General features: G+C 45.8%; 1 protein-coding gene across 17 annotated transcripts in view; it reads left to right on the plus strand.

Annotated features, from left to right (window-relative positions):
- The window catches only part of NEDD4L (NEDD4 like E3 ubiquitin protein ligase), a 370,632-nt gene that overhangs the window by 265,464 nt on the left and 77,874 nt on the right, over positions 1–27,294 (plus strand). For 16 of the 17 annotated variants that reach the window (XM_042239245.1, XM_027960942.2, XM_027960943.2 and 13 more), the window contains 3 exons: positions 15,838–15,888; positions 26,476–26,537; positions 26,699–26,801. In XM_042239245.1, the coding sequence (XP_042095179.1) occupies positions 15,838–15,888; positions 26,476–26,537; positions 26,699–26,801 (216 nt within the window). Of the gene's footprint in view, positions 1–939; positions 5,717–15,837; positions 15,889–26,475; positions 26,538–26,698; positions 26,802–27,294 lie in introns of those variants that run through there. The other variant, XM_060405302.1, reaches the window with a different exon arrangement.

Consider the following 27,294-nt stretch of genomic DNA (forward strand, 5'->3'; position numbering starts at 1 on the left):
ATACATAGGTCATAAATGCATTGCTTAGAAAAGCCATCTCCTCCCCTATGCTGCTGGCCTGTCTTAGAGATGGATTGGGATGAGGGTGGTGGAGAGTTTAACAAAGACGTCTGGCCTTCATAGTTTTAAGAGTCGTGGGTAACTCTTCTCAGTTTCTCTCAGAATGGCATCCAAAGCAAGGCTCAGCTTTGTAATTTACTCTCAACATGTAACTGTGGTCCCCTTATGCTCTGACACATAATCCACAGACTGGCTCCTGAACGAATGGGTGAGGGTGAGCTAGCACCGGGCTAAGAAGACTTTTTATCCAGCAAAAAGCAAAAGGACACAAGACTTGGGGGTTATACCGTGACTCTTCAGAGAGCGTCCATGCTGGGAGAGAGCTCACACCTGGGCTGTACTCCGTGCCAGCCCTCTGACCTTGCACAGACTGCTTAGCCTTTCCTGGGCTTCAGTCTGCATGCCCATAGCGTGCTTGTCAGGAGGACTGAGGGAGATAAGTTACGTGAAGCACTTAGAATGTGCTGGGCCCAGGGTGAGGGTCCCATACATACTAATTGTAATTGTTGGTTTGTTGCTTCAGATGAATTGTGTCATGCAGACCTCTGGGGGGGGGGGGGTTGCTACCCTCAACTTCAGTAGAAGTGTTTGCTGTACTTTGTACCTGAGAAATATATTCGGTTTAATACTCCCTCCCATCTGATGGCCCTGGCCCATCTAACGCTGTCCTGGTTCTTCCAGTATGAGGGTTACTGTGCATTCTCACGCCACCTCTCAGCGTTGCTGTTGTCATCTTACGCTTTGCTGATGAGGAAACTTAAACTTAGACTAAGTAACTGCATCAAGTCACCGTCAAAATACGGTGCAGGGCTGGGAGCAGAATGAAAGTCAGACAGAGCCACCGCCCCTTCTCTCAGTACTGCTGTGCACAGGGTCTGATCCTCAGCGGCTTCCCAGAAGGAGGAGAAAGCAGTGCAGTCTGTGAAGTCATGGGTAGCTGCTTTGGACATGGTAGTCAAAACAGCCCCTGCTCCACGATTGGATTCCAGTGTATTCTGGACTCTGCTGTGTGTGAGGGGCTCCACTGTGATTAAGTGTGAGATCCAGGGGGCAGAGTTGGGCAGTATACCACCCTGTCTCCTGTTCCAGGTTTTTCTTTCAGTTTCAGATTTTAAAAGTGGTGCATATTGCTTGATTTACAGACTGCTGTTGAAATTTCTGAGTTAATATTTTTGTCCGAAATTGACACGAAGGGCAAGAGAAACTGGTACAGTTAGTTTATCTCTGAAGTTCTGGGAACTGTACACATTTAAGAACCTTAGAACTACTGTATTTTATAATGGAGGTGATAAGACACAGAAATCTAAGAATTCTCCATGGAATCCAAGATTCCATGGTAAGTTAGGGCCCCAGGTAACTCCTTCAGTACTTCTCCCTTTCAGCTATGTGGGAAAACTCAATGAGAGAACCGATAAAAGAATGACAGTTTAAAGCTCATGTAAGTGTTTGCCTCATAGCTGGTCACCTGAGACTATTCAGTTCCCGGGGCTATCCCTGTAGATTGATACCCCCTTCCATGTTCCAGTAATTAATGTTTAGCCCAGGAATGCAGTCACTGGATGTTTAATCTTGATGAAATCCGAAGCTTTGACCCATGAGAAGGTTAGGAATTATGTGGGAATGTAGCTATATTTTTATGTGCCTTTTTTTTTTTTATAGACCTCTGTACAGTTTACGGCTGTGAACACATAGACAAGCTCGTAAAGACAGTCTCCAATCCGTGCCTCTTTCTGGGGAGGGAGGTACACTGTAGAATAACAGTGATTTAATGTACTTGTCAGTTTATAATCTGAGTATAATAATCTCGTTTATTCGCTGTGGTGCTGGTTTTGCACGTAGTGTTTCACTCTGATAGTTAAGGAGCTCACTCAAGGCCAGAGGGAGAGTGCCGCTTAACAGTTTTGCCGGGGTCCCTGCAACTGCTCATGGGATGCCTGTGCTTTCCAAGCTGGTATCTGCAGATCCCAAGTAGAAAGCAGGAGCATTCCTTCACTCTCAGTTTCACTGAAAGATCTTTGTGGGAAAATCGTAACTCCTATTAAAATAAGCCATGGAACTGCCGTGGTGGGTAATATGCAGAGTTCTTGTTAACATTTAGGATGACCACCTCTTCCGTGAGAGTCATTAACCCTTGCCCCGCCAGTCCCTGCAGGAGACTTAGGGGAAGTGCCCAGCGGTGTGCATTTGGAAAAGTGGCAGTGTGGTGATGTCGGTAGGGGCTCATCCTGGCCCCTCGTGGCCCCAGCTAGTGGGAGGTGTTGGCTGAGAAGCTGGGGGTGGCGTCAGAGGATAATGGAAGGGGGTTAGTGTTGCTTCTTGCTGCAGTTATTTCATAGATGTTCTGAGCCTTCGTTGTGTAGTCTAGGGATTACTGTTGATGATACAGTTTTCTTTAGGATTATGGGTTTAATGTTCTGAACAACACACATAAACAGACCCTTCTCTATGGCTTCTTTATAAGTTGATGAATAGCCTCACTGCAGATCATCTTTATATTTAAAAAAAAAAAATTTCTAAGCTTAGACTAAGCTTTTTAATTCTTATTTAGCTTTCTTTCAGTCCTTGACATTACATTTCTTTTTCATGTATGTTTTTTAAAGAGATAATTAGCTTTACCACAGTCCACTGCATTTTTAAAGCTCTTTCCTCTGTCCTCCCCTTCGGATGGAATGGGGTTTCTCAAACTGTCTGTGCTGAGCTCTTTGCAATGCAAGTTTTTTGATTGGAGACCAGACCCGAGTTTCTAAAAATAGCCATTTGTTTATCATTGGCTGGTTATTGGCAGGGAAACCCACCCCACAACTCCTCCCATTTCTCAGCTTTCAAAATATAAGGCAATTTAAGCCCATTCCGTAGAAACCTGCACAGGCCTTCCACACACACTGACATTGGAAGTGTGTGATGGTTTATGAAGCAGGAAGTAAGAAGTGGTCATCACCCATTGTCCAGATGAGGAAACTGGTCCAGGGAAAGCTTAGAGCCTGAGGTCGCACTAGTTCCCGAGAAGCCAGCCTCTGGGCCTCTGAGGGTTCTTTTCCCTGGTGCACCACGCCCGTAATTTAAAACCTGTGCATCGAGGCTGTGTGCTTCTCAAAGACAGTACCTCCCTGGGCTTCCCAGGTGGTGCTTGTGGTAAAGAACCCACCTGCCAATGCAGGAGGCACAAGAGACTCGAGTTCGATCTCTTTTTCAAGAAGATCCCCAGAAGGAGGGCATGGCAGTTCACTTCAGTACCTTGGCCTGGAGAGTCCCATGGACAGAGCCTAGCGGACTGCCTCCCATAGAGTCACAAAGAGTCTGACACGACTGGGCAACGTAGCTTGCATGCACCGCACGCTGCCTTTGAGCTGTCGGTGCAGGGCGTACAGTGCAGCGAAGGTGGGTTTCAGGGCCAGGCGTACGGTGGCGCAGGAGAGGCATCTAGGGTTCAGAATACACTACTTTTAGAATATTTATTTATTTATTTGGCTGTGCCAGGTCTTAGTTGCGGCACTCAGGATCTTCGCTCTTCATTGGCATGCGGGATCTATTCCCCTGACCAGGGGTCAGACCCAGGTCCTCTGCGTTGGGAGCACGGAGTCTCAGCCACTGGACCACCAGGGAAGTCCTGGAGAGGGCAGATTTTAAGTAAGCACTTAAATCAGCATGAGCAGCCTCACTGGGCTCTTCCTGGCTCCGGGCCTAGTGGGTTTTCAAATGACGTGGGTGTGCGTCCACCTCTGGCACGGCGTGGCCAGCCCTTGAGTGTTCATCCCCTGTGGTTCTTAGGGAAGGTCACAGCCTTCCTGCAGGTTTCCCTTGTGTCGTGAGGCATCCGTAGGCTGAAGGTCTGGCGCCCAGGGTGCGGCTCCTGCCTTCCGTGGTCTGAGGGATCCAGACTTCTGATATGACATGGCAGGGTATGTTGGGGGCATTTTTCTCCCCTGTGGCTTTTAACCTAAGGTGCGCACACACTCTCTCCCCTGTGTTTCTGGGCCTTCCTGGCTTGGATGCCAGCCCCACTGTGTGCTCTGAGTTTGGGCTCTTTACAACATGCTTCCTTGTCTGGAAACATTTCTGTCCCAGAGCTTCAGTTCCTTCCTGTTAGCTGTGTAGCTTCTGCTGTTGATCTTAAGCACAGCTCACTCAGGCAAGGAGCTCAGCCTTCAATCTCCGCTTCCTGGGGATTTTCCTGGCAGCCACACAGTGACCTCTGTCCCCCTCTCTGCTTTACCCGTTAATTAGGAAGTAGTCCAGTGCATGAAGCTTTGCTAGCAGATCTGTCATCTGAAATTCCTTGGGTTGGTGGGGGGAGGAGAGGGAAATCAGCTGGAACTGATGAGGGTGGACTTCTCTTCACGTAAATGATGAAGCCGTCCCACTCCCGTGTCCACAGTTAGCTGGCTCCTAAGAAGTTCCATGTCGAAACAAAGGAAAGTACTGAAGTCAGAGAAAACTCGTGTTCAGATCTCAGCTTTGCCACTTTCTTGGTATAGAAAGTTAAACTTCTTTCTTCCCTGTTGCTTCAAGGGGGAGGTAGTTGAAAAATGAACACCAGATCATAAGAATGTTCCTACAGAATTACCCAAAAGATACTGTGAGCGCCTACGGAAGGAGTACAGCAGAGGGAAGTGGACTTGCACACGGTTCTCACCTGGGGGCGCTTTCGCCATCCACCCCTGGCCAAGACAGGACCATTTGTGGAGTCATTTTTGATGGCCATGACTCCGGGGCTAGGGTTCCTTTTGCGTGTTGTGAATGTTGTGGGTAAAAGCCAGGTGTTTCTGAAACCCTATAATGCATAGAACAGAGACGCTCCCCTCCCCAACAAAGTATTATATAGCCCCAAATGCCAGTGATGCTGAGGGTGAAAAGTCCTCGGTCATTGAATCTAATTGTCCCATCTAATACCCAGTGACTATGCAAAGTACAGTCATTACCATCTGTGTTTTACAGATGAGAAGATCGACCTTTGGTGTTAAGAAACTTGCCTTTGGCTATGCAGCAGTTTCTAGATAGACATGGGACATTAGGTATATATGGGTCCAAAGTCTTCAGCCAACCCAGTAGGTAGTGAGCTTCTAATCCCTGATGATGTTCAAAACCAGGCAGGGTGAGCAGCCACTTGAGGGATGGACAGAGAGGTGAGTCTCAGATACTTTTCAGTAAATGACTTTTGAGGTCCCTCCCTAGGATCACGTTCTCTGATTGTTTTGAAATGGGACTTGTCTTTTTAGCTCCAGCATCAGAATGCCGAGCAGATAGCCCTTGGCCCTGACCGACGAGACCTCTGTGCTTTGTCCGAGCACCCGTGGGTCTTGCTCCTGTTACTATCCCAGCCCTATCAGCAGAGGCTTCCATCCAGGGGCAGCCAGAAACCCACCCCACCCCCATCTCATGCACATTCCGGGCCCAGGCACGTGTAAGTCAATCCAGCCGGTTCTCATCTGGGAGCACAGCAGAGGCACAAAGGAAGGGAGACTGCCATTTATTATCCGTTTGCTAATCAGTGTAATTCTTCCAGTGTCACGGGGAATCACAGTTGCTCTTCTGAGAAGAAGGAGAACCAAGAGATTTACTCACCGGTTGTCAACCCAGGCCTCAAATAAGCATGAGCTGAGAGCTTTTAAAACTCACCTGGGTTGGGGCCTCTCCGCTCCAAATGCAGTTGTCTCAGGTGAGGCCTGGGGAGCAGGGATTCAAGAGCCTCCCAGGAGATGGTAATGTCCAACCAGGCCAGGAGCCCCTGGTCAGCTCCACTCCTTCTGCTCAGGGGGGCTTCACTCAGGTACTTGTGGTGGGTACTCTGTCCTGAAGAGACGACCAGGAGGAGGAGGTGGAGCTAGGCCTTGATTTCCAGGATGTCCTTCCAGGTTATAGCGAGGAGAAGAGGACCCCCTCTCTGGTCTTAAATTCACACCTACTGGGATCTTAAATGGACATTTCTCCTGATCCTTCCAATTCCTTATTTTAAATGGTGTAATGTAAAGGTACAAGTAAACATTTGCTTTATTTTTTCACAAAGCTTTGAAGGTTTCCTTTCCAGGCTATTGTTCTCAACAGTGTAGTGTGCAAAGGAGAAGCTTTTTCATTTTTATGGCTGCATTCCTATACCCTGGAGGAGAAAGCTTTAGATACTTAATGAGTTTTGAGAGAAACTTTTTAAATAACCACCTAGTTAATGGCCTGACTTTATAATCAACTGTATGCTTTAAACTCTAGTCTCCAAACATTTTTTTGTTCAGTAAACCTTAATAAATAATTTTGAAGCACTGTTTCTCACACGTTTTAAGATGACATCTATTATTTTCAGTAACTCAATAAGTTATTAGTCAAGTAGTTGCAAAAGATGTAATTTTTAGTGTATGAAGTATTGTGTGCAAACTTTAAATATATTTCATAACCTATCCAGTAGTTTGGTTTTCTCATCTTGTGATCAGACCGAGCTCTTTTTATGGAAAATACCTGCCATAAAATTGAATTACCCAAATCAGAGCTTATCGCTAAACCTGAGCCAGCCATATCAGGCTTATTCCCTGTCACTTAAACATCTGATTTCATCTCTTACATCAGACAGGAGAATTACCGGATAGATGGTAAACGTGCAAGACATTGTCATTCTGTGAGCCCCTCTTCCAGGGAAGGTAGGAATCTCTCTCCTGTGCCCTCCTTTTCAGTCTGGCCTTCGTTTTGGTTTCAGAGGTTTTTATACCCGGCAAACTGCGCCATGGTGAGATTAGGAACGGTGAGAAGCAAACCTCTCTTTGGAAAGCAGGAGAAAGGAGTTGAGATTTAGGAAGGGCAAGGCAGCAGGAGGCAGAGGCTGTTCTCAGGCAGATTGAGTGTAGGGAAAAGGCCATTTGGAGGGGTTGAGAAAATGGTTTCTCTAAAACTGTCCCTGCCCGGATCCCCCAGAAAGTCTTCGTTTATCTTCAGGAGTCTGCCTGCTGCAGTCTGAAGAGATCAGCTTTGGGCCAGAGGGAAGGGACTAGTAAAAGAATGAGGAGTAGTCAGCTCCTTGCCATTTCTCTTCCAAACGTATAGTTTACTCGTTTCACTTTCATTTTAAAATACAGGTAAAGAGAGGAGAATGCGTATAAGACTATGAACATGACAGTGTCCTAGAGTATGTTCCCTGGGAGTTTACAGATTGCAGGGACTGTATCTGGCAAATGTAAGCTGAGAGGATTTGGAGTTGGGGTCTGCAACACATCAAACTAAGGTCTTCTGCGGGTGGGGAAGCCTGCGTGCAGTGTGAGGTTAACCCTGTGCTGCTGGTGACAGCACAGACCCCAGAGCCAGCCTGCCTGGGTTCACATTCTGGCTGCTACTTTACTAGATCAGTGGCCTTGCGCAGATTTCTCAACCTGCCAGAAACAGTTTCTGACACATGATTGACGAGCTGCATGTAAGCTTATTACTCTTCGCATTCTTGAAGTTCTTACCAGAGTATGGCTGGAACTCTCCCCCAGGCAGTCTTTGATGGAGTCCATGGGCCAAAGATGGGATTTCAGCCAAGATACAGCCAATGCAGAAAGAGACTTATCAGGACCATCTGGGATGCCAAAGCTCCAGGGAAGTCAGTCAGTGTCCTTGTCTAAACCTATTTATCTCTAGTTCAGAGTCATCAGTCATTAAAATTCCAAGAAAGATACCACACAGCACTTATGTTCCATGTGACCTGTTTTTGCTTGAGGACAATATTCCACAGGCCAAACTACTGTCCCGCCAAGCAAGGAGACGGACTACTGGTTCCAAATGCCTCGAAGTATGAGGAGGACCTTTGACCAGTAAACTTGTTAATGAAATCAAACTATCGAAATGGCATTGAGCCCATGGTGTCCCTAGGTGCACTTTCTTCCATCACTTGACCATTCTTTTACCCTGCATCTTGGTTACTGAAGGCACCTGTGAATCAGATAATTAAATCAGTTTATTGGTAGCTAAGTTCACAGATAAAGTACAGAATCCAGAACTATCTTTACTTGTTCTTTATTCATTTAATCTGTCATTAAAATTGCTTGCAGAAAAACTGATTTTTAAACTTCTCCAGAGAAGGAATGAGACCCTTACCCTGCAAAGAATCACTATAGCCTGAAATCTTGAGAAATGAAAACAGCTTTGCATGATCTGATCGGATCAGAAGCACAAAGTGAAGTAGTATCGTGTCATTAAATGAACCCAGTGCACATCTTCCTTTTAACTTTGAAGTTTAATGTCAGGTCAGTTTGCTCTGTAACAAGTAGAATATATGTGAATGTTTATCTTATCGCATCAGGTCATAGTCATTAAAAATTGATACTTTATTCAGCAAATTTACCATTCCTTTCACAAGGAATGACAGTGATGCCCAAGATTTTCTCCAGGGGCATTTTTGACAGAGATCAGTTAGCCTTATAGGAACCTGTCAGGGCCGCTGGTGGGGAGCTGTTGTCTCTGAGGCGGATGTGAGAGGGCACCAGGCCAGGCCCCAGGCCGTGGAGGGGTGACTGGCCGTGGCCACCTCCCCTCTCTGAAATGACACACAACTGTAGACCACAGCCTGTGTTACCAAGCACGTCTGGGCTGGAGGAAAGCTTCCTTACAGATGAAATAAAGAGATGAATATTGGGGTGGCCCTGTGGGGCTAATGCCCCTGCAGGCCATAGGCAGTCCCTCTGCCCTGGGTGGGAGGCACCCCCAAGCCCAGCCATGCTTCTCCCCGTCCCTGGCCTTTGCCTCCACTGACTTCCAGGACTGCCTTCTGTCACGGCCCAGCCGTTGCTCTCCCTGTGACCGTGTACTGACCATGACACTGGCTTCCCCAGGCACAGCGGTCAGGGCCTCGCACGGGGCGCGGTCCTCGCTCCCTGGTCCCACGGCGAACAGCCTCCAGGCTGTCCAGGAGGGTCTGGAAGCGAGATGCTGTGAACCAGCAATTCCACCCTCGGACCCCCGCGTGGTCCAGCCCCTCGCGTGGTCTCATCTGAACAACTCAGCGCTCTTCCTAAACACCTCCCTCAGAGTCCTCTCCTCCTGTCAGTTCGCCCTCCCGCTATCCAGGGACCTTTCTAAACGCAGTCCTCGCCAGTTTTTCCCTCCCTCATGTCATGTGTCCTCTCGCCCCAGGATGCCGTGCTCCCCCATCACCGTGTTGGGCCGGCCGCATCACCTCCTCTCTGCCCGGAGAACCCCCTTCCCCTGGTCTTCTCTTCAGGCCCCCGAGCCTCTCCCCAGATCCAGCTTCACAGCATCCTCTTTCCACCCCGATCTGTCCCCCTGGCAGCCTCCTGCTTCTGACCCCGCGTGAAGATGTCCTCCTTCGTGAGGTCACGCCTGCCCTTGACCCCGGATAGAATCGGTCACTTCCGTCCCCCTGACCCGCCCCCATCCCTGCCGCCGTCCATTCGTATCTCTGAGGTGTGGACCGCCATGGCCGCCGTACGTGGCTACAGAGCGCTTGAAACGCAGACGGTCCAGAGCGAGGTGTGCTCTAGGCGAGAAGCCTACGCCAGATTTCAAAGGCTTTGTTAATGGTCTTTATGATGATTATGTGTTGAGATGATAATATTTTGAATATCTTGGATCAACTAAAAATATATCCTTAGAATTAATTCCACCTGTTTATTTTTCTCAAACAGGACTTACAAGTTTTCATGTTCTAGGTGGGGCTCCTGTTACATTTCTCACGGTCAGGGCCGATTAGCTTCCATCACTAGGTGGTGAGGGCACCAAGTCTGCCTTTCAGGCTGGGCACAGTGGAGTGCAGTCTGCCTGTGGGTGACCCCCTGCTTGAAGTGACCTCAGCAGAGCTGCTCACATTTCATGCGTCTGGTTCCCAAGTCTCTTCCCCAGTGTTTGTACTCCCAGGGTTTATTGGATTGTAAGTTCAGAGTATCAGGTTTGGCAGAAGGCTATAATTCCTATGGCCCTCAGCTGACCCCTGGCCTGGAAGATGCTCACCCTTGGATGGGGGAGAGGACTGGCCTGTGCCCTCAAGCCTCCTCCATCATCACCACCCCACCCTCAGAGGGAGGGGAAACGTCAAGCCCATCTCACTCCCCGTGTGGAGGCAGGACAGCCCTGGAGAAGCAGTGAGCCCCGGAGCTCCCGGAGCTCTGGCTTCTCAGCCCAGTTTGCCTTGATCTGGTCATGCTCCTCGTGGAAGCCAGGCCACTTCTGCTCAGCTGGTGTAGTCTTTGCCAGCGGGATGGTTCTTTGCTCTCTCCCCACCTCTGTGCTTGTCTTCTGAATTTCAAGCAGAGTGTCCCTTAAAATAGAGGCGCTCATGATCACGCATCCAGCCAGCAAGGTTTGGTTCTGCTCGCTTACCCAGCATGAATTTACGGGAGCCTATAAAAGTCCTGCGAGTTTGCTCTGACATCTTGTTGATGGGGAGGTCTTGTTTGTTGTTAGAAATAAGAGCCGCTGTCTCCAGGACACACCCTGTCCTGTTTTAGTGAATGGGAGGTTTCAGCCCTGACCTCTAAAAACTAAATGGCAGAGAGGCTGGAGGGGTGAAAACTGTGCAAAAAAAATCCCTTTTGTTTGGATTTTGTGTTCTGGTGCATGTCAAGTGGATTTTGGTAAGAGCACGTGTTCAGGGGGTGTCATCACTATACCTTTGTGTGTTTTTTTTTTTTTTTTTTTAGTGGAATGCCACCTAGCTGTTTGATTAAGGTAGCTTTGACTATGTATTTCGGAACAATTCAAAGTCAGAAAGGCTTGGAAGTCAGAGGCACCAGGTGGTAAAATGTTGGACCGTGTGATGCGTTGGGTGGGTGGAACCAAACTCTCTCTCTTCCTAAACTGCGGCAGCTCTGCTGTCAGAGGACAGACGCTGGAGTGCGTGGAGGATGTGCAAGAAAGGATATTCCTCCGTCCTTTGGACGTGACGGCAAAGGCATCTCATGCTCCCTTGAGGAATGAGACAGCATCGAAAACTCAGTACATCTCGACCTCCAGACAGTAGACTGTTGAAGAGAGTCACTACATTTGTGACGTTTTGTCTAAAAGCTTTTGCAAAAGTTTGCCAAGCCATTCAATTATTTAAATAATTCAAAGTACATGCTTCAGAAGTCACTCTAAAAATAGAACCTGTTTCCCTGTCTGGTGGGTGCTGTGTGCCTCACCAGGAAGCAGTGTTTACTGGTTTAGCAGCAAAACAAAGGTTGTTTTTCTGTCTCACTGTTCAGAGCTGGGAGGTTTACCTTGATCTATAATATACGAAGATCTAATCTTTCCCATAGGGCTTCTCTGGTTGCTCAGTGGTAAAGAATGCGCCTGTCAAGACAGGAGACTCAGGTTCGATCCCTGGGTCAGGAAAGATCCCCTGGAGAAGGAAGTGGCAACCCACTCCAGTATTCTCGCCTGGAAAATCCCATGAACAGAGGAGCCTGCCAGGGCTACAGTCTATGGGATCGTGAAAGAGTTGGACATGACTTAGCAACTAAACAACAACAGTCGTTTATGTCTTTTCTCTTAAATTCCTTCCAGAAATTCTCAGTATAGTTTTCTTATCACTCCTCAATGATTTCTGTGACATTGGTAGCACTGGATGGGTTTCACTGGCCAACACTGAATAGCTTTCAAACTTGTGATGGTGGCAGGGCATAAGAAATGAATTTTACAAAACAACGTAGGACATGCATTCATATACATATGTAACTGAAACAGATTACTTGAAACAGTACTTACGTTTCCTGTGAGACTCTTTAATATTTTCTATTCCATTACACTGATGCTTCTTATGAATTACTAGTGGGATTACAAATCACAATTAAAACAAAAACACTGCCTTCACGTATAGCTCTTATGTTACTTGTGGGTCATTCTGCCTTCTGAGAGTCACCAGTCCTTTCTGATACAGCCTTTCCTGAAAAGCCTTCCTGCTGACCCAAGCTTTTCCTGCCAGCACCCCTCACTTGCAGGGCTCTTCTCCCCACAGAGTGCCCCTGCTCCCCTGCAGCCTAGATGTGAAATGCACAGCCCTAGCCTAGTGCTTGCACGGTGACCTCTGGTCATCAGTACATAGGAAGATTCAGATCACATCCTTCAAGTGCAGTGCAACCTGAAGACCGGCCGTCTGTGTTGTTTCTTGAATTGGTGTGTTCTTTGAGAAATTGATGCTCGTTTATTTTGTGAGGACAGCTAAGCCTGGTGTCCAGTTCAAGGCTGGCAGCTCCCGCCCAGTGTGTACCAGAAGAAATGTCTGAGGGCTGCATTGGGGTTTCTCTGGAGCTGCTGTGATGGTCCCCAAGCTTCGGGGCCCAGTGACAGTCCCACACATCTCTCCATGGACATGGCACCCTAGTCCGTTCTTATTTAAAAAGGAACAGTTATTTTAAAGGGGCATGGGGGAGAGTGAGCCTATAGGTAGTTAATCATCATTTGGAGCACAAACTCTGAAATAGTGTCTGGTATATTTATTTCACTTTTCCAGTAATAGAATATAGATTTTTGTTTCCCCTTATGCGACACATCTCGAGGGCTCCAGTTTGCATTGTCATTACATTGGGAAAATATTTGATGGCTTGTCAGAAGGGAACATTTATAATTGTGTTTCTAGCCTGCACATTTTCAGCCTCTGGAACAGCGTGACAGGTAATTGAGGTTGAAATTGACAGCATTTACCACTTAAAAATGAGCACAAGAAATGCCAGTATGCACTGTGTGAAGTGGAAACTAATTTGGTTTTTGTAAGCACTTTAGGATTAACGGGAACTTCCCAGGTGGCTCAGCAGTAAAGAACCCACGTGCCAATGCAGGAGATTCAAGTTCAATCCCTGGGTGGGGAAGATGCCTTGGAGAAGGAAATGGCAACCCACTCCAGTGTTCTTGCCTGGGAAATCCCGTGGACAGAGGAGCCTGGCGGGCTACAGTCCATGGGATCACTAAAAAGTCGGGCATGACTGAATAAACAACAAGGGTTAACATGATGCTTGGTGGAAGTGATTTTGTAATGGAAACTATTTAAATGATTTGAATGTTGTGTTTTCATAACATTGGTGCAGGGTGTCATCCTGAGGCAGTGGTGACCTCAAGATGTTGTGATGACCTCAAACCTTGGCTCTCTAGGGCCCACAGGTGGGGACCCTGCCATATCAGCACACCCAGGTGTCCTGGAAATAGCCCTGCTTCTCATTTTGGTGCAGAGGCCATGCATTTTGACTCTCTGGTCGCTCCTAGCACTCCTCAATAGTGATATTGGAGGCACGTTTTATCATTGGTGTAGTGTCACTAATCTAAATATTCTACATTGCTTGAAATGTCTGTGGTTCTGTCAGCAGTGGGATGTTTTGAAACCTAGATCTCACCAGCATGTTCCAGTGACTGGTGAATCACTTGTTTAAGCCAGTTCCTCTCGATCATGTGCTATTCTATACACTTGATCCCCATTTTATTTTTAAAATGATTTTATTACCGTTACCTTTGATGTAAACCAGAAAATAAGAGCCTTGTGTTTAATGGTGAGGTTGCCTCGTTGTCTTCTGTTATAGGAATTGTTGTGTTTCTTTCTTTTTTTTTATTTTTTTAATGTAACTAGAAACCTTGTTAAGGTACAAGTGAAGCCATCTAGCTTTGCAGCAAGTACCGTGGGGATCCATTAAACTGCTGCTTTGAGGCATGGAGCCAAGTTGGAACAAGAGGTTTTGTTCAAGATAACATGCCAGATGGGCATTTTAGGCAGAACCATCCTCCCCAAAGCCTCATATACTGTGCTGTCATCAAAGTCTCTTCTCATCCACACTGTTGAGAACCAGCATCCTGATGAGAAGCCCAAGGCTGGTGCCCAGCCGAGTTGTCCTGCTGTTAACGAGATGCGGGACAAAATATTGGTTAAGAGCCAAGACTCTGGAACCAGTCTACCCAGCTAGCAACCTCTCTGGTCTCTAGGTTCCCCATCTGTAAAATGGGCATAATAATCGTGCCCATCCACTGCAGCTGCTCACTGAAGATTTGGTGTGCCCTGAACACAGCACCTGCTTTGCTACAATAGCCCTTAGGGGCCAGCGCCTGTCTCTAGATTCAGATGGTAAATTCATCTGATGGGTTTAGAAGTCTAACATCTCCCTCCCAAAACAGTGCAGCAACATGGATGTTTCATGAATTTTTGTGAAGATGTACTTCAAGTTAACAATTGATAGAGTAGCCAAAGAGAGCAGATTATGAAACAGAGCTCTGGGATCAAAGTGTCTCCTTCTGATGCTCGCCTCCCCGAGTCCTTGTCCTTCCTGGCATCAGCACCAGTAGCTGGCCAGGAGAGGGACAAGGGCAGAACCTCATTACTCTCGTTAGGGAGACACACAGTCTGTAGTCAGGAGTCAGGCAGCTCTGAGTTTCTAATAGTGAAATTAACTGACATGCACACAATTAAATCAGCCACATTCAGAATGGGACTGCTCCCTAATTGTTTGGACAGTGAAGACGTCTGTGCTGACTGTTGCTTGTTAAGAGGTACATCTTTGGCACCTCACGGCCTTGTGCATGGTGGGTGGAGGCAGATGTATCTGAGGAAATAGAAGAAAACAGAGCCTCATCAGAAGGGTGGGAACTCTTCTCAGGCTTTGGCACACTCAGCCAGTGGTGACGTTGATCTTTCGTTACCCTTCACATATTCTAGAGGAGACAGACAGCTTTCTAGTCAATCAGATTTTAAAAATTACTGAAAAGGACATCCTAAGTATGGAACAAATCATTGCAGTAAATCTCATTCACATTTACCTGCTGCCACTTTTTAAATGCAAGAGGAGAATTTTTTTCAAGTACATTTGAAAAGTTCATTTTATAAATTAGAAAATTTCACAGTAAGACTGAAAATAAGAGCCCAGAGTTTGGAATGTGGAACTCTGGATTCTCTCTTGGGCTCCTCCTCAAGCTGGTAGTGGGACAAGTCTGATGATGTCTGTGAAGAACTTTCTAACTATCATAGGTGTTTGAATGTGGGCTTTTTTTTTTTTTTTTTTTTAATGAGGTTGGCGAGGGTAGTGGAAGTCATCATCATGATTCTTCTTCCGATTCACATCGCGGGCCATCTGGGTATCAGGGGCTGTGACGCACGTGCCCCTAAAGCAGGATGTTGTGTCCAGTGGCCTGCTGGACACCCCGGGGTCCGGGCCAGGGCCGCTGACCCTGACTTTAAGATTTACCATGACTCCCAGAGTCTGAAAAGGCACATGTGAGGTTACCCACATAAATTTTCATTGAGGTCTGTGTAGTAGATGTAGATAGGAAGAAGTACCATGTGTCCAAAATTATAACCAGTAGATAATCCACGAACTTAGATTGTGAAGCAGTATAATTACTAGGTTGAAAGTTCAGGGCCATTTTTTAATAAGTAATGTACAGGATGTATTAGTAACTGGCTTCTGTACTCTTTCCCAAAACTGAGCTCTCAAGGAGCTCTTTCATTTATTACACTTTATAAATATTCATGAAAATTGGCCCCAACATTTCTTTACTGACTTCTCTTTAAACTGGGCCAGCTGTGCCCCCAGGCCCTCTGGAATCTCAGGTATCCCTTCCCTGGCTGACTGCCTGCTCCCCAAGTCTAAGAGAGGCTCTGTCTCCAGTCTCTTGGGTGATCGATGCCCTGCAGGGTGTCTGCCAGCTGAAGATCAGGTGTTTGAGGCCTTGGGGCTCACCCATCTCCAAGGCAACAACCATCTCTGACTCACCTGGGCCTCTGCCTTTAACTCATCCCCACCATTCTCCCAGCCCAGACCCTGGACTTTTCTCTGTTTGTAAAGAAACACGTTTAAGAATGTTGACACTCACTCAATAGATGAAAACACTAATTATTTTCTCTCTTCTTAACAGACACGGGACGACTTCCTGGGACAGGTGGACATACCCCTTAGTCATCTCCCGGTAAGATCGGTTGCCTACTTTATAACACATGCAGTGAATGGCAGTTTCTGTTTGCAATTCAGGGTTATTTTCAGGGCAGTATTTCCTCCACACTGTGGAGAAGGCTGAAATGAAGCACAGATACTGTGAGCCTGACCCCTTCTAGAAGGTGGTCCTTTCAAGAGGCTAGGAGATCACTTAATTGTAAAAACCAGGTGTCCTTGAACCACCTACAGATATCTATCAGCGTCGCCAGCTACTTTCTTATCTCATCTTCCTTTGTCACTTCATACAAAACAGCTGCCTGCTTCTGCCAAACCCCTTCTCCTTGTCACTGGAATGTCCTTGCTTTCAAGTTCATCCTCTGGCTCTAACCACGTGTGTTCCCTTTGTCTGGAATTGTACACTCTGTCTCTCCTGCACTTCACCTACACAGACTGTGTTTCCGTGACTTTGGTTATGGCTTTCTTGGTTGGCACAGAGGCGAAAGAAGAGAGGCTCTTGTCCTAAGTGAACTTGTCAGCTGGAAAGACTCTGGTTTCAGAAACGATACCAGGTCAGCACGTGTGCTGTTGCTAGTAATCCTCTGCTCAAACGTGTAGCAAAAGGACAGGGGCTGTTGACCGTGACTGAGCTGAAAGGTGACTCCCGTGTATTCCAGTACCAATCGAATGAGGGCCCAGGCCTCCCTGGCGAAAGGTAAATGGCTTTGTGCTCCAGCTCTCCTCCCTCTTCCCCAGGGCATCATGAAGTGCCCTCAGTAGCACCTCAGTAGTGCCCAGTCGTGTCTCACTCTCTAAGAGCCCATGGACCGGAGCCCACCAGGCTCCTCTGTCCATGGAATTCTCCAGGCAAGAATATGGGATTGGGTAGCCATTCCCTTCTCTAGGGGAATCTTCCCAACCCAGGGATCAAACCTAGGTCTCCTGCATTGCAAGCAGATTCTTTACCATCTGAGCCACCAAGGAAACCCCCACAATAGCAACGAAGAGAGACTAAGTCAAATGTTTCTGCCTTCCAAGGGCATTTTTAAAAAATGCTCTATGTGAGCCAATAGCATAAATCGTCTATAAACTAAAATCACCCAAACCACCTAGTATGAGCCTGCCGCTGTGTTGAAGCTGTAGCTGTCACTCTCTATTAAAGACCAAGAAAGGCCGTCTTACCCAGGAAGCTCTTGAAGATCTGTTGTGAGGGACTGTGACGGCAAGCACTTTACTCCTGTTTACTCAGGGGAACTTTTAAGGACAAAAGGTTTGAAGCTCATTCCCTTCCCAAAGATTGGAAACAGCAGTAGTGACATTAGAATATCTTTGTTTATCTCTGCATAAAAACCTGAAGCTCCAAGATGGTCGTGGAAAGTGGTCATATGCTCGAGATGGATTCCATGAGCCTTGAGAACACTGATTGTCCTTTTACGGTCCCACTGAGAGCGCAGGGGTGTCTCCACCTTGTGCAGAAAGATTGTTCATGTATTTCTACATCAGTGGGTGTTCTCTCCATGCTCTTCAGGCTGAAGCTGTAATCATATTACATTTTTAGACAGTGTTGGTTGTTTGGCCACTTCTTACATGGGTGTCCCCAACCACCCTTTTCCCTAACATAAAAACCGCATCACAGGGACTTTCCTGGTGGTCCAGTGGCTAAGACTCCATGCTCCCAATGCAGAGGGCTCAGGTTCAATCCCTGGTCAGGGAACTAGGTCCCACATGGCATAACTAAGACCCAGCTCAGCCAAATAAATATCAAAACACACACACACATCATAGTCAAGGCAAATTATGTACTTAAGAGGTGCAGCTGGAATTTTTGAACAACCTGCTCCAGTTCCCTGTTTGAGAGAAGGAGCATGGGTTGGTTTTGAAAGGTTGAGGGGAGTTCTCAGAGGATAGAAGAGTGTTTCTTTTCAGAGACAAGTTGGTAGAGAGAATATTTTTACCTTTGGAGTTGGGTGGAGGCAAGATTGAGCTTTCAGAGGAAGAAAGGCTCCAGGCCAGAACAGAAGCCAACCGGTTCAAGAGTGGAACAGCGAGTGTTCAGAGAAGGCTGAGGCCTTGCGCATGAGCTGAGCCTCCTGGTGTCGGACCTCCAGGATGAGTGTGCCCTGGGGCACCGTGTCTCCTCCTCAAGACTGACTGGCTTTGTGGAGCCCAGGACAGTCCTCAGGATGGGTCACACGGGATGCAAAAGGAGAGGCAAAGGTGCATTCTCCATCCGCTAAGTGACAGTGGAACCCGGCCGGCGTGTTCTCAGTGGACACGGCTTTGACCCCCAGATTTGAGGTGCTCTCAAGTGTATCTTCAGTCCTTTGTGTAGGACCCTCATGGGGAAATTGCAGTTAACGTTGTATGATAACACAGGTGTGAGTATGTAAAACGGATGCTAGCATTTGAATATATTTTGTGGGTAGATAATGGATGCTCTTTTCTTAATAGCTACTCGACCACTGTCAAGGCTCTATGGCCTGTGGATTCAGTGATGTTTAATGTCATCAAATTTTAGGTAAAAGCTTAGGAACCTTGTCTCGCTGGTCATGAGGGAAGGTAGTGCAGAGCGGTCCTGCGGTAGTGAGGTGCTGCCCGGGCCTCCTCAGACTCTGAGGAATCAGATTGGGCGTCTGGTTGCTAATTAATTCCAGACAGCCCCATTCCCTGATGGAGGATTTATTCCTTTCACAGATGCTTGCTGATCCAGACATGATTCTGATCTCTGAGGAAAAATCAGTGAAGCAAGTTCCTCCCTCACGTGGCTATGTGGCTGATGTGACTAAGTGGAATTTATCATTTTATTTCAAGTCATTAAAGTTTATATTTAAAAGCTACATGTGGCAATGTGGCACCTTCTTAGTTGGTTCAGCTGAGATCAGACCAGATTTCCCCAGCTTAGGTGAAAACTGTATGGTTCTGAATTCCCTTTTCCTGAGCTGATAATTCTGCCTATTGGCGAGAACTGGGGGAGGAGGGGTTCTCACACCCAAGTTTTACGTGTGCGTACTATCGCTTCTGTCGTGTCCAACTTTGCAACCCCATGGACTGTAGCCCCCAACCAGGTTCCTCTGTCCATAGGATATTCTAGGCAAGAATACTGGAGTGGGTTATGATGCCCTCCTCCAAAGGATCTTCCCAATCTGGGGATCAAACCCATGTCTTTTTCATCTCCTCGTTGGCAAGTGAATTCTTTACCACTAGCCAGAATTATCAGTCAAGATTCAGTTTTTTCCCCCCTACCAGAATACAGTTGCTGGTGGATACTGGCATTTGCGGTGTACAACCGTGCTCTTAAGTCGTTAGGGATGTCTCTCCTAAGCTGTCCTCACTCAACACCTATAAATTCCCCAACCTCGAGAAGCCTACCCGGAAGACCAGAGGGTCAGGGCAAGCCTACTTCCGATTTATCCGTAGACACACAAGCCAAGTTATATGCACTTGAGCATCTTAGAGCACTCACAGCAGTGCTCCTCAGCCCAGTACCCACTGTTGGGTCCCTGGATAATCAACTGTGTGCGCTGCTGGGCCTTGGGGGCCATTGGGACAGTCCGGCTTGGAGTTCTTCTGCCAGGGAGACAAGCACAGGAGGTCCCTGGAAACAGAGAGACGAGGCTGGCAGGGCCGTGTGAAGCCGAGATGCACTCTGCATGTTAAAGCATCAGTACCCCCGTCAGTGACCACAGTGGTCCCAGGAGGCCAGCGTCAGCTCCGTGTTTGCCCTTAAACAGGAAGGAGTAGAGAGACATCATGAGAAGGAAAAGTAACTCCTTTTCCCCCCTTTGATTATGAATTCCCCAGTGCTTTATCAAATGCTTCCAGATGAAAGAAAATGATTTTGACTTGTCACTCATTTTCATTCTTGGCTCTCAGGCCAGTTCTGCCAGTTTTATTTGTGGAAGGGGGGAAAAAAAGGATAGGAAATAGACCCAGGGAGTTTAAAATGGTAGGGACTCTGTTTCCTTGGCTTCTGTTGCAAATATGCCACTCATCTTTAATTTTTGTTTTTTCCATTTTACTTACTATTGAGTGTGCATGCATGCTAAATTGCTTTAGTTGTGTCTAGTTCTTGGCAACCCTATGGTCCTTAGCCCCTCCCACCATGGCATTCTCCAGACAAGAACACTGGAGTGGGTTGCTGTGACCCCTCCAGGAGATCTTCCCAACCCAGGGATCCAACCAGCGTCTCCTGCATTGGCAGGCAGGTTGTTTACCACTAGCGCCATCTGGGAAGCCCACTGTTGAGGTTGGGAGTGAGTAAAAGAGAAAGGTTAGTCATCTGACCTTTTATGCAGATCTGAGAATTAAGAAAACATAGATTCCTATTCACAGAAGTCTCCAAATGTCAAGCTTTAAAAGACCTTTCAGGAATAGTTGACTCGGAGCCTGGAGATGGGCAGGTTGCCTTGGTAACCTTAATAAGTTAGTAATCCTTTATGGGACTCTTGTTTGTCTCACCTATAAAACGAGAGGATCCACATAGACGATGCCAGGTTTCCATCCAGCTCTGTGAAACCGCGTCTTCGCTGTCCATGGCACTAGCTGGCATTAGCTGTCCGTGGCACTCACAAGCAGAGGCACTGCGACCATGACGACGTGTGTGTTGCCTGGGAGACTTGGGCAGCACGACGCACGTGGCGGAGGTAGAGGCTGTGTTTTAGGAAGGTGGTCCTGCTCTCCTGATGTCTGTCTGCAGCTGAAACAAAGCTCCTCTATTTTATTTCTCCAGCGCATCACCAAAAGTGACCTTAGCTATAACTCTCCTATTCTGACTTTTTTTTTTTAAGAAACACTATCATTTTTTACATGTTTATTAAATTCTGTGTGTCATTCCCCAAAAGTTCGTACAATATTTTATGACTTCTCCTTAATAATTACTTAGAGACAAAAATAGCTCCAAGACTTGCATTAACAACAGAATGCCATTTCTGGCAGGTGTTTGCCATTTACACCTCTGAAATTTGTCTTGATTCTTCCCAGTCCTTTGAGCCCTTTCCCATCACCCCTCCTAGATGCAAAATCTCTGTATCTGTGGAAAACACACTGAGGTATAGAGAGCTGTTTAAAAACATGAATTTCTCTTATTTTAGTCAGGTGCTACTCAAGGCAACCAGGGTTAACTTGAATTTATAGCTTTCCTACAGTGAGGCGGCATCGGGATGGTAGCGCTATAATTTGTCATCTTAATTGTACTTGAAGGTAACTCAAATGATGAACACCCCTCTTATAATTCCAGCTGGTACCAGGGTAATGGTTCTGTCTCATGTGTACAGAATTCAGTATCTTAGAGCTTAGAGGGACTTTAGAGACCGTTTGTCCATTCCCTGTATTTTACGGGTGGGGACCCCTGGGTGCACAGAGGTCGGTGGCTTGCCCAGTGATCTGCAGGTTGACCAGACCAGAGGTCTCCAACATTGATCTGTGGTGCCGTTAGGGGGCCAGAGGGGCTCAGTCTGAGGCTTGGGTGCTTTTAGCCATTGCATCCCTCTTTTGAGCCTAGGGTCCTGATAAGGCCATTCCCTTCCACTTGCCCACAAAGTTATTTTTCACATTACATATATGTCAAGTAACTGCAGTTCTGTTTAAAGCAATAAATCCTTATAAGGTGAAATTGCTGTGTAACCAAAAGTTTTTTTTTGAATGCTCGTGGCCTGGGGTAGGGGGTAGAAGCATCTATTTTGGCCACTGGTGCTATTAGCATCAACCTGTTTGAGATGGCTTTCTCCCAGAAACACTCTCAGGGAGTCTCCCCCAGGCATTTCTCCAGGGACTGGGATCCAGCAGGAACCTGAATAGTGCTAGGAAGAATCCTGTTGTCAGAGACTGCCATCTTGTTCATGCTGGAGAATTTCCATGGAGGTGAATTCTCATCTTCTAACGCCGTGTCTTTATTGCAGAGCACTGAATTGATAGTGTTCACAAGTGACATGGAAACGTAGACTTGACTGACGATGATAATGGCCAATGTTTGTTAAGTGTGCCAGGAACCCTTGTGAGGACTTTTTATGGACCAGCTCAGTTGATCGATTTAATTGTGACGATTCTATAAGCTCCTGTTACTGCCCCACTCCGTGGATGAGGGCACTGAGGCACAGAGAGGTAAAGACTCTGCCCTTGGCCACGTGGCTTTGTAGGTAGCAAAGCCAGAGCACAGACCTAGGATGTCTACGTCTTGAGTCTGTGTGGTGTTTGTCATTTAAACTATGTAGTGTATGGAAAGTTCTGTTTTTAGAGTCCCTGTAAGCTCTGACTTTGTGTGTGTGTGTGTGTCTGACTTCAGAAAAAAGTCTAGAGAATATAGCTGACTTTGCTTAGTGAGGGTGGATTTTTGTGGCCCTAGCAGTTTACTGGAGATCAGGTGGATTAGTCAGCTACTTCGTGCTTCCTTCATGCCAGACAGTGCTCTTGGTGCCAAGAACACAGTGGCGGGCAAATCCAAGTCTCTGATCTTACAAGGTAATATTCTATAGGTGATAGAATGATAAACTGGTAAATACATAAATAAGCATAAATACATAAAATAGTGGTAAGGAGGGAGATGAATCGGGACGCTGCAGTTGAGGATGAGAAAGGGAGGCTGTGATGGTGACTTAGGATGCAATGTCTGAGGATGTGACTTGGGATTCTGGACTTGGATGGCAAAGTGGAGACCGCGTGGCTGTCTGAAGTCGGGGATGTCCAGCGGAAGGACCTGTGAGGGTGGGGTTAGACGACGTGCACGCAGGACAGATGAGGTCAGGAGGGGTGGTGGTGGTTCAGTCGCTCAGTCGTGTCTGACTCTGTGACCCCAGGGACTGTACCACACGAAGTGTCCCTGTCCTTCACCATCTCCCAGTGGAGTCAGGGGTGATTGCAGAGACTGGTTCCCGGTGAGATGAGAGATAGTGAAGAACCAGACCATGTTTAACCTTGTAGGTCCATAAGGAAGAATTTTCAGCCTATTATAAGCAGAATAGGAAGTCATTGAAAGTTTAAAGCAGAGAATGATATAAAAGATAATATTACAAATATAAATACATACACCCTACTGATTTATAATAAATCATTTTGCTGTGGTTTGTCCCTCTTGCTGCAAAGGTATTTTAAATTGTGTTTAATTAAAGAGCCTAGGTATTTGAGGTTTTACTGCATGTAATATTTTTATTTTCTTGAAACAAAATTATTATATGTATTTCAATAAAAGTATTAGTTTTATTCCTACTAGTAATAGCTGCTATGTTTGAACGTACCAGTCACTGTGGATTTACATACATTGACTCACTCAAGCCTCACAGCATTCTAATAATAAGCACGAACATTTCCATTTTATAGACAAACTGAAGCTTAAAGAGAGTAAGCAACAGCATTATTAGCGCTATAACCAGCCTTTGAACCTAGATCTGTCCCTGCTCTTACACACAATTGCATCCAACTCAGGCTGCAAGGTATATAAAAGTCTACATAGTAATTCTAGAGAATATAACTTGTGGTCTGCCCTTACTACATCACTTAATTTTTTAATTAGTTGGCTTTAATGGGAGGCTAATTACAGCATTGTGGTGGTTTCTGCCACACATCGGCATGAGTCAGCCGGCGCACATGTGTCCCCCGTCCGGAAGCCCCTCCCGCCTCCCTCCTCACCCCATCCCCCTGGGTTGTCCCCAAGCACTGGCTTTGAGTGCCCTGCTTCATGCATCGAACTTGCGCTGGCCATCTGTTTTACATATGGCAATATACAGGTTTCAGTGCTGTTCTCTCCAATCATCCTACCCTCGCCTTCCCCCACAGAGTCAAAAACTCTCTATTCTTTACATCTGTGTCTCTTTTGCTGCCTTCCATGTAGGATTGCCGTTCCCATCTTTACAAGTTTCATATATATGCGTTAGTATCCTGTATTGGTGTTTCTCTTTCTGGCTGACTTCACTCTGTGTGATAGGCTCCAGTTTCATCCACCTCACTGGAACTGACTGGAATGTGTTCTTTTCTATGGCTGAATGATACTCCATTGTGTACGTGTACCACAGCCTATTCATCCATTCATCTGCCGATGGGCATCTAGGTTGTCTCCTTGTCCTGGCCATTGTAAGCAGTGCTGCAGTGAACACTGGGGTGTATGTGTCTCTTTCGATTCTTGTTTCCTCGGTGTGTGTGCAGTGTGTCTTTCCTCAGTTGTATGGGAGTTCTATTTCCAGTTTTTTAAGGAATCGCCACCTTGTTCTCCATAGTGGCTATCCCAGTTTGCATTCCCACCAACAGTGTAAGAGGGTTCCCTTTTCTCCACATCCTCTCCAGCGTTTATTGTCTGTAGACCTTTCGATGGCAGCCATTCTGACCCGAGTGAGATGATCCCTCATTGTGGTTTTGATTTGCATTTCTCTAATAATGAGCGATGTTGAGCATCTTTTCATGTGTTTGTTAGCCATCTGAATGTCTTCTTTGGAGAAATGCCTGTTTAGTTCTTTGGCCCAAGTTTTGATTGGGTTGTTTGTTTTTCTGGTATTGAGCTGCATAAGCTGCTTGTATATTTTGGAGTTTAATTCTTTGTTAGTTGTTTCGGTTGCTATTATTTTCTCCCATTCTGAAGGCTGCCTTTTTCACCTTGCTTATAGTTTCCTTTGTTGTGCAGAAATTGTTAAGTTTAATTAGATTCCATTTGTTTATTTTTGTTTTTTATTTCCATTACTCTGGGAGGTGGGTCATAGAGGATCCTGCTGTGATTTATGTCAGAGAGTGTTCTGCCTATATTTTCCTCTAAGAGTTTTATAGTTTCTGGTCTTATATTTAGATCTTTAACCCATTTTGAGTTTTTGTGTATGGTGTTAGGAAATTTCATTCCTTTACACATGATTGACCAGTTTTCCCAGCACCACTTGTAAAAGAGGTTGTCATTTCTCCACTGTCTATTTTTGCCTCCTTTGTCAAAGATGAGGTGTCCATAGGAGCATGGATTTATCTCTGGGCTTTCTACTTTGTTTCACTGATCTATATTTCTGTCTTTGTGCCAGTACCATACTGTCTTGATGACTGTAGCATTGTCATACAGTCTGAAGTCAGGAAGCTTGATTGCTCCAGTTCTGTTCTTTCTCAATGTTACTTTGGCTATTCAAAGTTTTTTGTGTTTCCATACAAATTGTGAAATTATTTGTTCTAGTTCTGTGAAAAATACCACTGGTAGCTTGATAGCAATTGCGTTGAATCTATAGATTGCTTTGTAGTATACAATTTTCACTATGTTGATTCTTCCAACCCACGAACATGCTACATTTCCCCATCTATTTGTGTCCTTTTTGATTTCTTTCATCAGTGTTTTATAGTTTTCTATATATAGGTCTTTTGCTTCTTTAGGTAAATTTATTCCTAAGTATTTTATTCTTTTCATTGCAGTCATGAATGGGATTGTTTCCCTTCTCTTTCTGTTTTTTAATTGTTAGTGTATACGAATGCAAGGGATTTCTGTGTATTAATTTTATAACCTGCAACTTCAGTATATTCATTGATTAGCTCTAGTAATTTTCTGATGGTGTCTTTAGGGTTTTCTGTGTAGAGGATCATGTCATCTGCAAACAGTTCTACTTCTGCTTTTCCAATCGGCATTTCTTTCATTTCTTTTTCTTCTCTGATTGCTGTGGCTAGGACTTCCAAAGTTACGTTGCATAGTAGTGGTGAGAGTGGGCACCCTTGCCTTATTCCTGATTTTAGAGGAAATGCTTTCAATTTTTTGCCATTGAGGGTAATGTTTACTGTGGGTTTGTCATATATGGCTTCTATTATGTTGAGGTATGGTCCTTCTGTGCCTGGTTTCTAGAGAGTTTTTATCATAAATGGGTGTTGAATTTTGTCAAAGGCTTTCTCTGCATCTATTGAGATAATCATATGGTTTTTATCTTTCAATTTGTTAATATGCTATATCACTTGATTGATTTGTGAATACTGAAGAATCCTTGCATCCCTGGAATAAAGCCCACTTGGTGTATTTTTAAATTAATGAGAGAGGAACATTTCTTTTCCTACTTGCTTTGACCTCTGATTTTGCACAACAAAATACTGATTTCTATTTTAAATGAATAATACCACAATTACATTCATAGCTTCTTGAAATAAGCACCAGCCAAAGGCTGATGGATGATACTACCTAGGACAGCCTCGGTGGAGGAGATGCTCTTTCAGTTATCTGAAGCTGAGGACATATTTTAATGTTAAAAGTAAAGTAAAACTGGATTCACAGATTGATCTTGCATATTTTCCCATTAACCTCACTCTTAGATTTCTTGACTCACAAGGGACAGGCAGGCAGGCACCAGTGACCCCTGGTTCTCCAGAGTTAATCAGCAGCATGAGATTGAGGCCTGCACCCAGCAGTTAGAAATTAAACTTGGCAGTAACAGCTATAATCTTGTAAATTTGTGGAAGGCTGGGGTTGGCTCCTAAAACATGGGTGTTGATAGTGACATCTAGCGGGTCTTGAGGAGATAAAGTTCTGTGACCTATGAAATGTGTAATTAATTGTCAAGCACTGTCTGAGGAGCCAACTCTGTTTTTGCCGAGCACGTTCTAAAACATGCAAGTGTGTTCTCGGTAGTCCAGTTGGGTGGATGCGAAATACCAGACCCTCGGGAGCACGGAAACTTACTTTTTCTTCCTTTAGACAGAAGACCCAACCATGGAGCGACCCTACACATTTAAGGACTTTCTCCTCCGGCCGAGAAGGTAAGGCTTCTAGGCTGCAAGTCATTCTTTATGCTTTGGCCTTGGTTTTCTCTGAGGAAGATTTCAGCATATTAACTGATTACATCTGTTTAAAGCATCATAAATATGAAGTGTCAAACCAAGTCACATCCTTTGTAACAAATTTTTCTTCCATCATGCAGTCATAAATCTCGGGTTAAGGGATTTTTGCGATTGAAAATGGCCTATATGCCCAAAAACGGAGGCCAAGATGAAGAGAACAGTGAGCAGCGGGATGAGATGGAGGTAAGCCGGGCACTCTGCGCCATGGGCTGTTTGCCTTCCCTAAGAGCACGTGGATATTTTACATGAAGGTTTTATAATTTAAGGAACTCAATGTTTATAAATATGAAGGAACTTAAATGTGTTCATGAATCTGCATATTCCATGGACCTACCAATGTTTGCTTTTATCAGAAAAAAAAGGTAAGCTTTTCACTTAACCTTATAACACTAATCATCGAAGAGGCGTCTTTCTATGAACTGTTCTAACCCCTGTTCTATTAACAGCCCCACCACTGTGTGAAATTCTCCCCCACACATTTAATTCTCTTATTTCTTTGGACTTTCAGTGCTTAGTAAATTCCCTGTAGCACTTGGAATTGCTTCACAGTGGGTGAATGATGTAGAGGCTGTTCCAAGTTTCTCGCTCGCTTGGCCTGCAGGTGAGCGCGTGCATTAGAGCAGCTCTGCTCTAGCTAGGCCGTTCCGCAGTTAGCTGTCCAGAGGAAGTTTCTTTT

Source organism: Ovis aries, chromosome 23 (genome assembly GCF_016772045.2).
Source record: "Ovis aries strain OAR_USU_Benz2616 breed Rambouillet chromosome 23, ARS-UI_Ramb_v3.0, whole genome shotgun sequence".
In the NCBI taxonomy this organism is placed as follows: domain Eukaryota; kingdom Metazoa; phylum Chordata; class Mammalia; order Artiodactyla; family Bovidae; genus Ovis; species Ovis aries.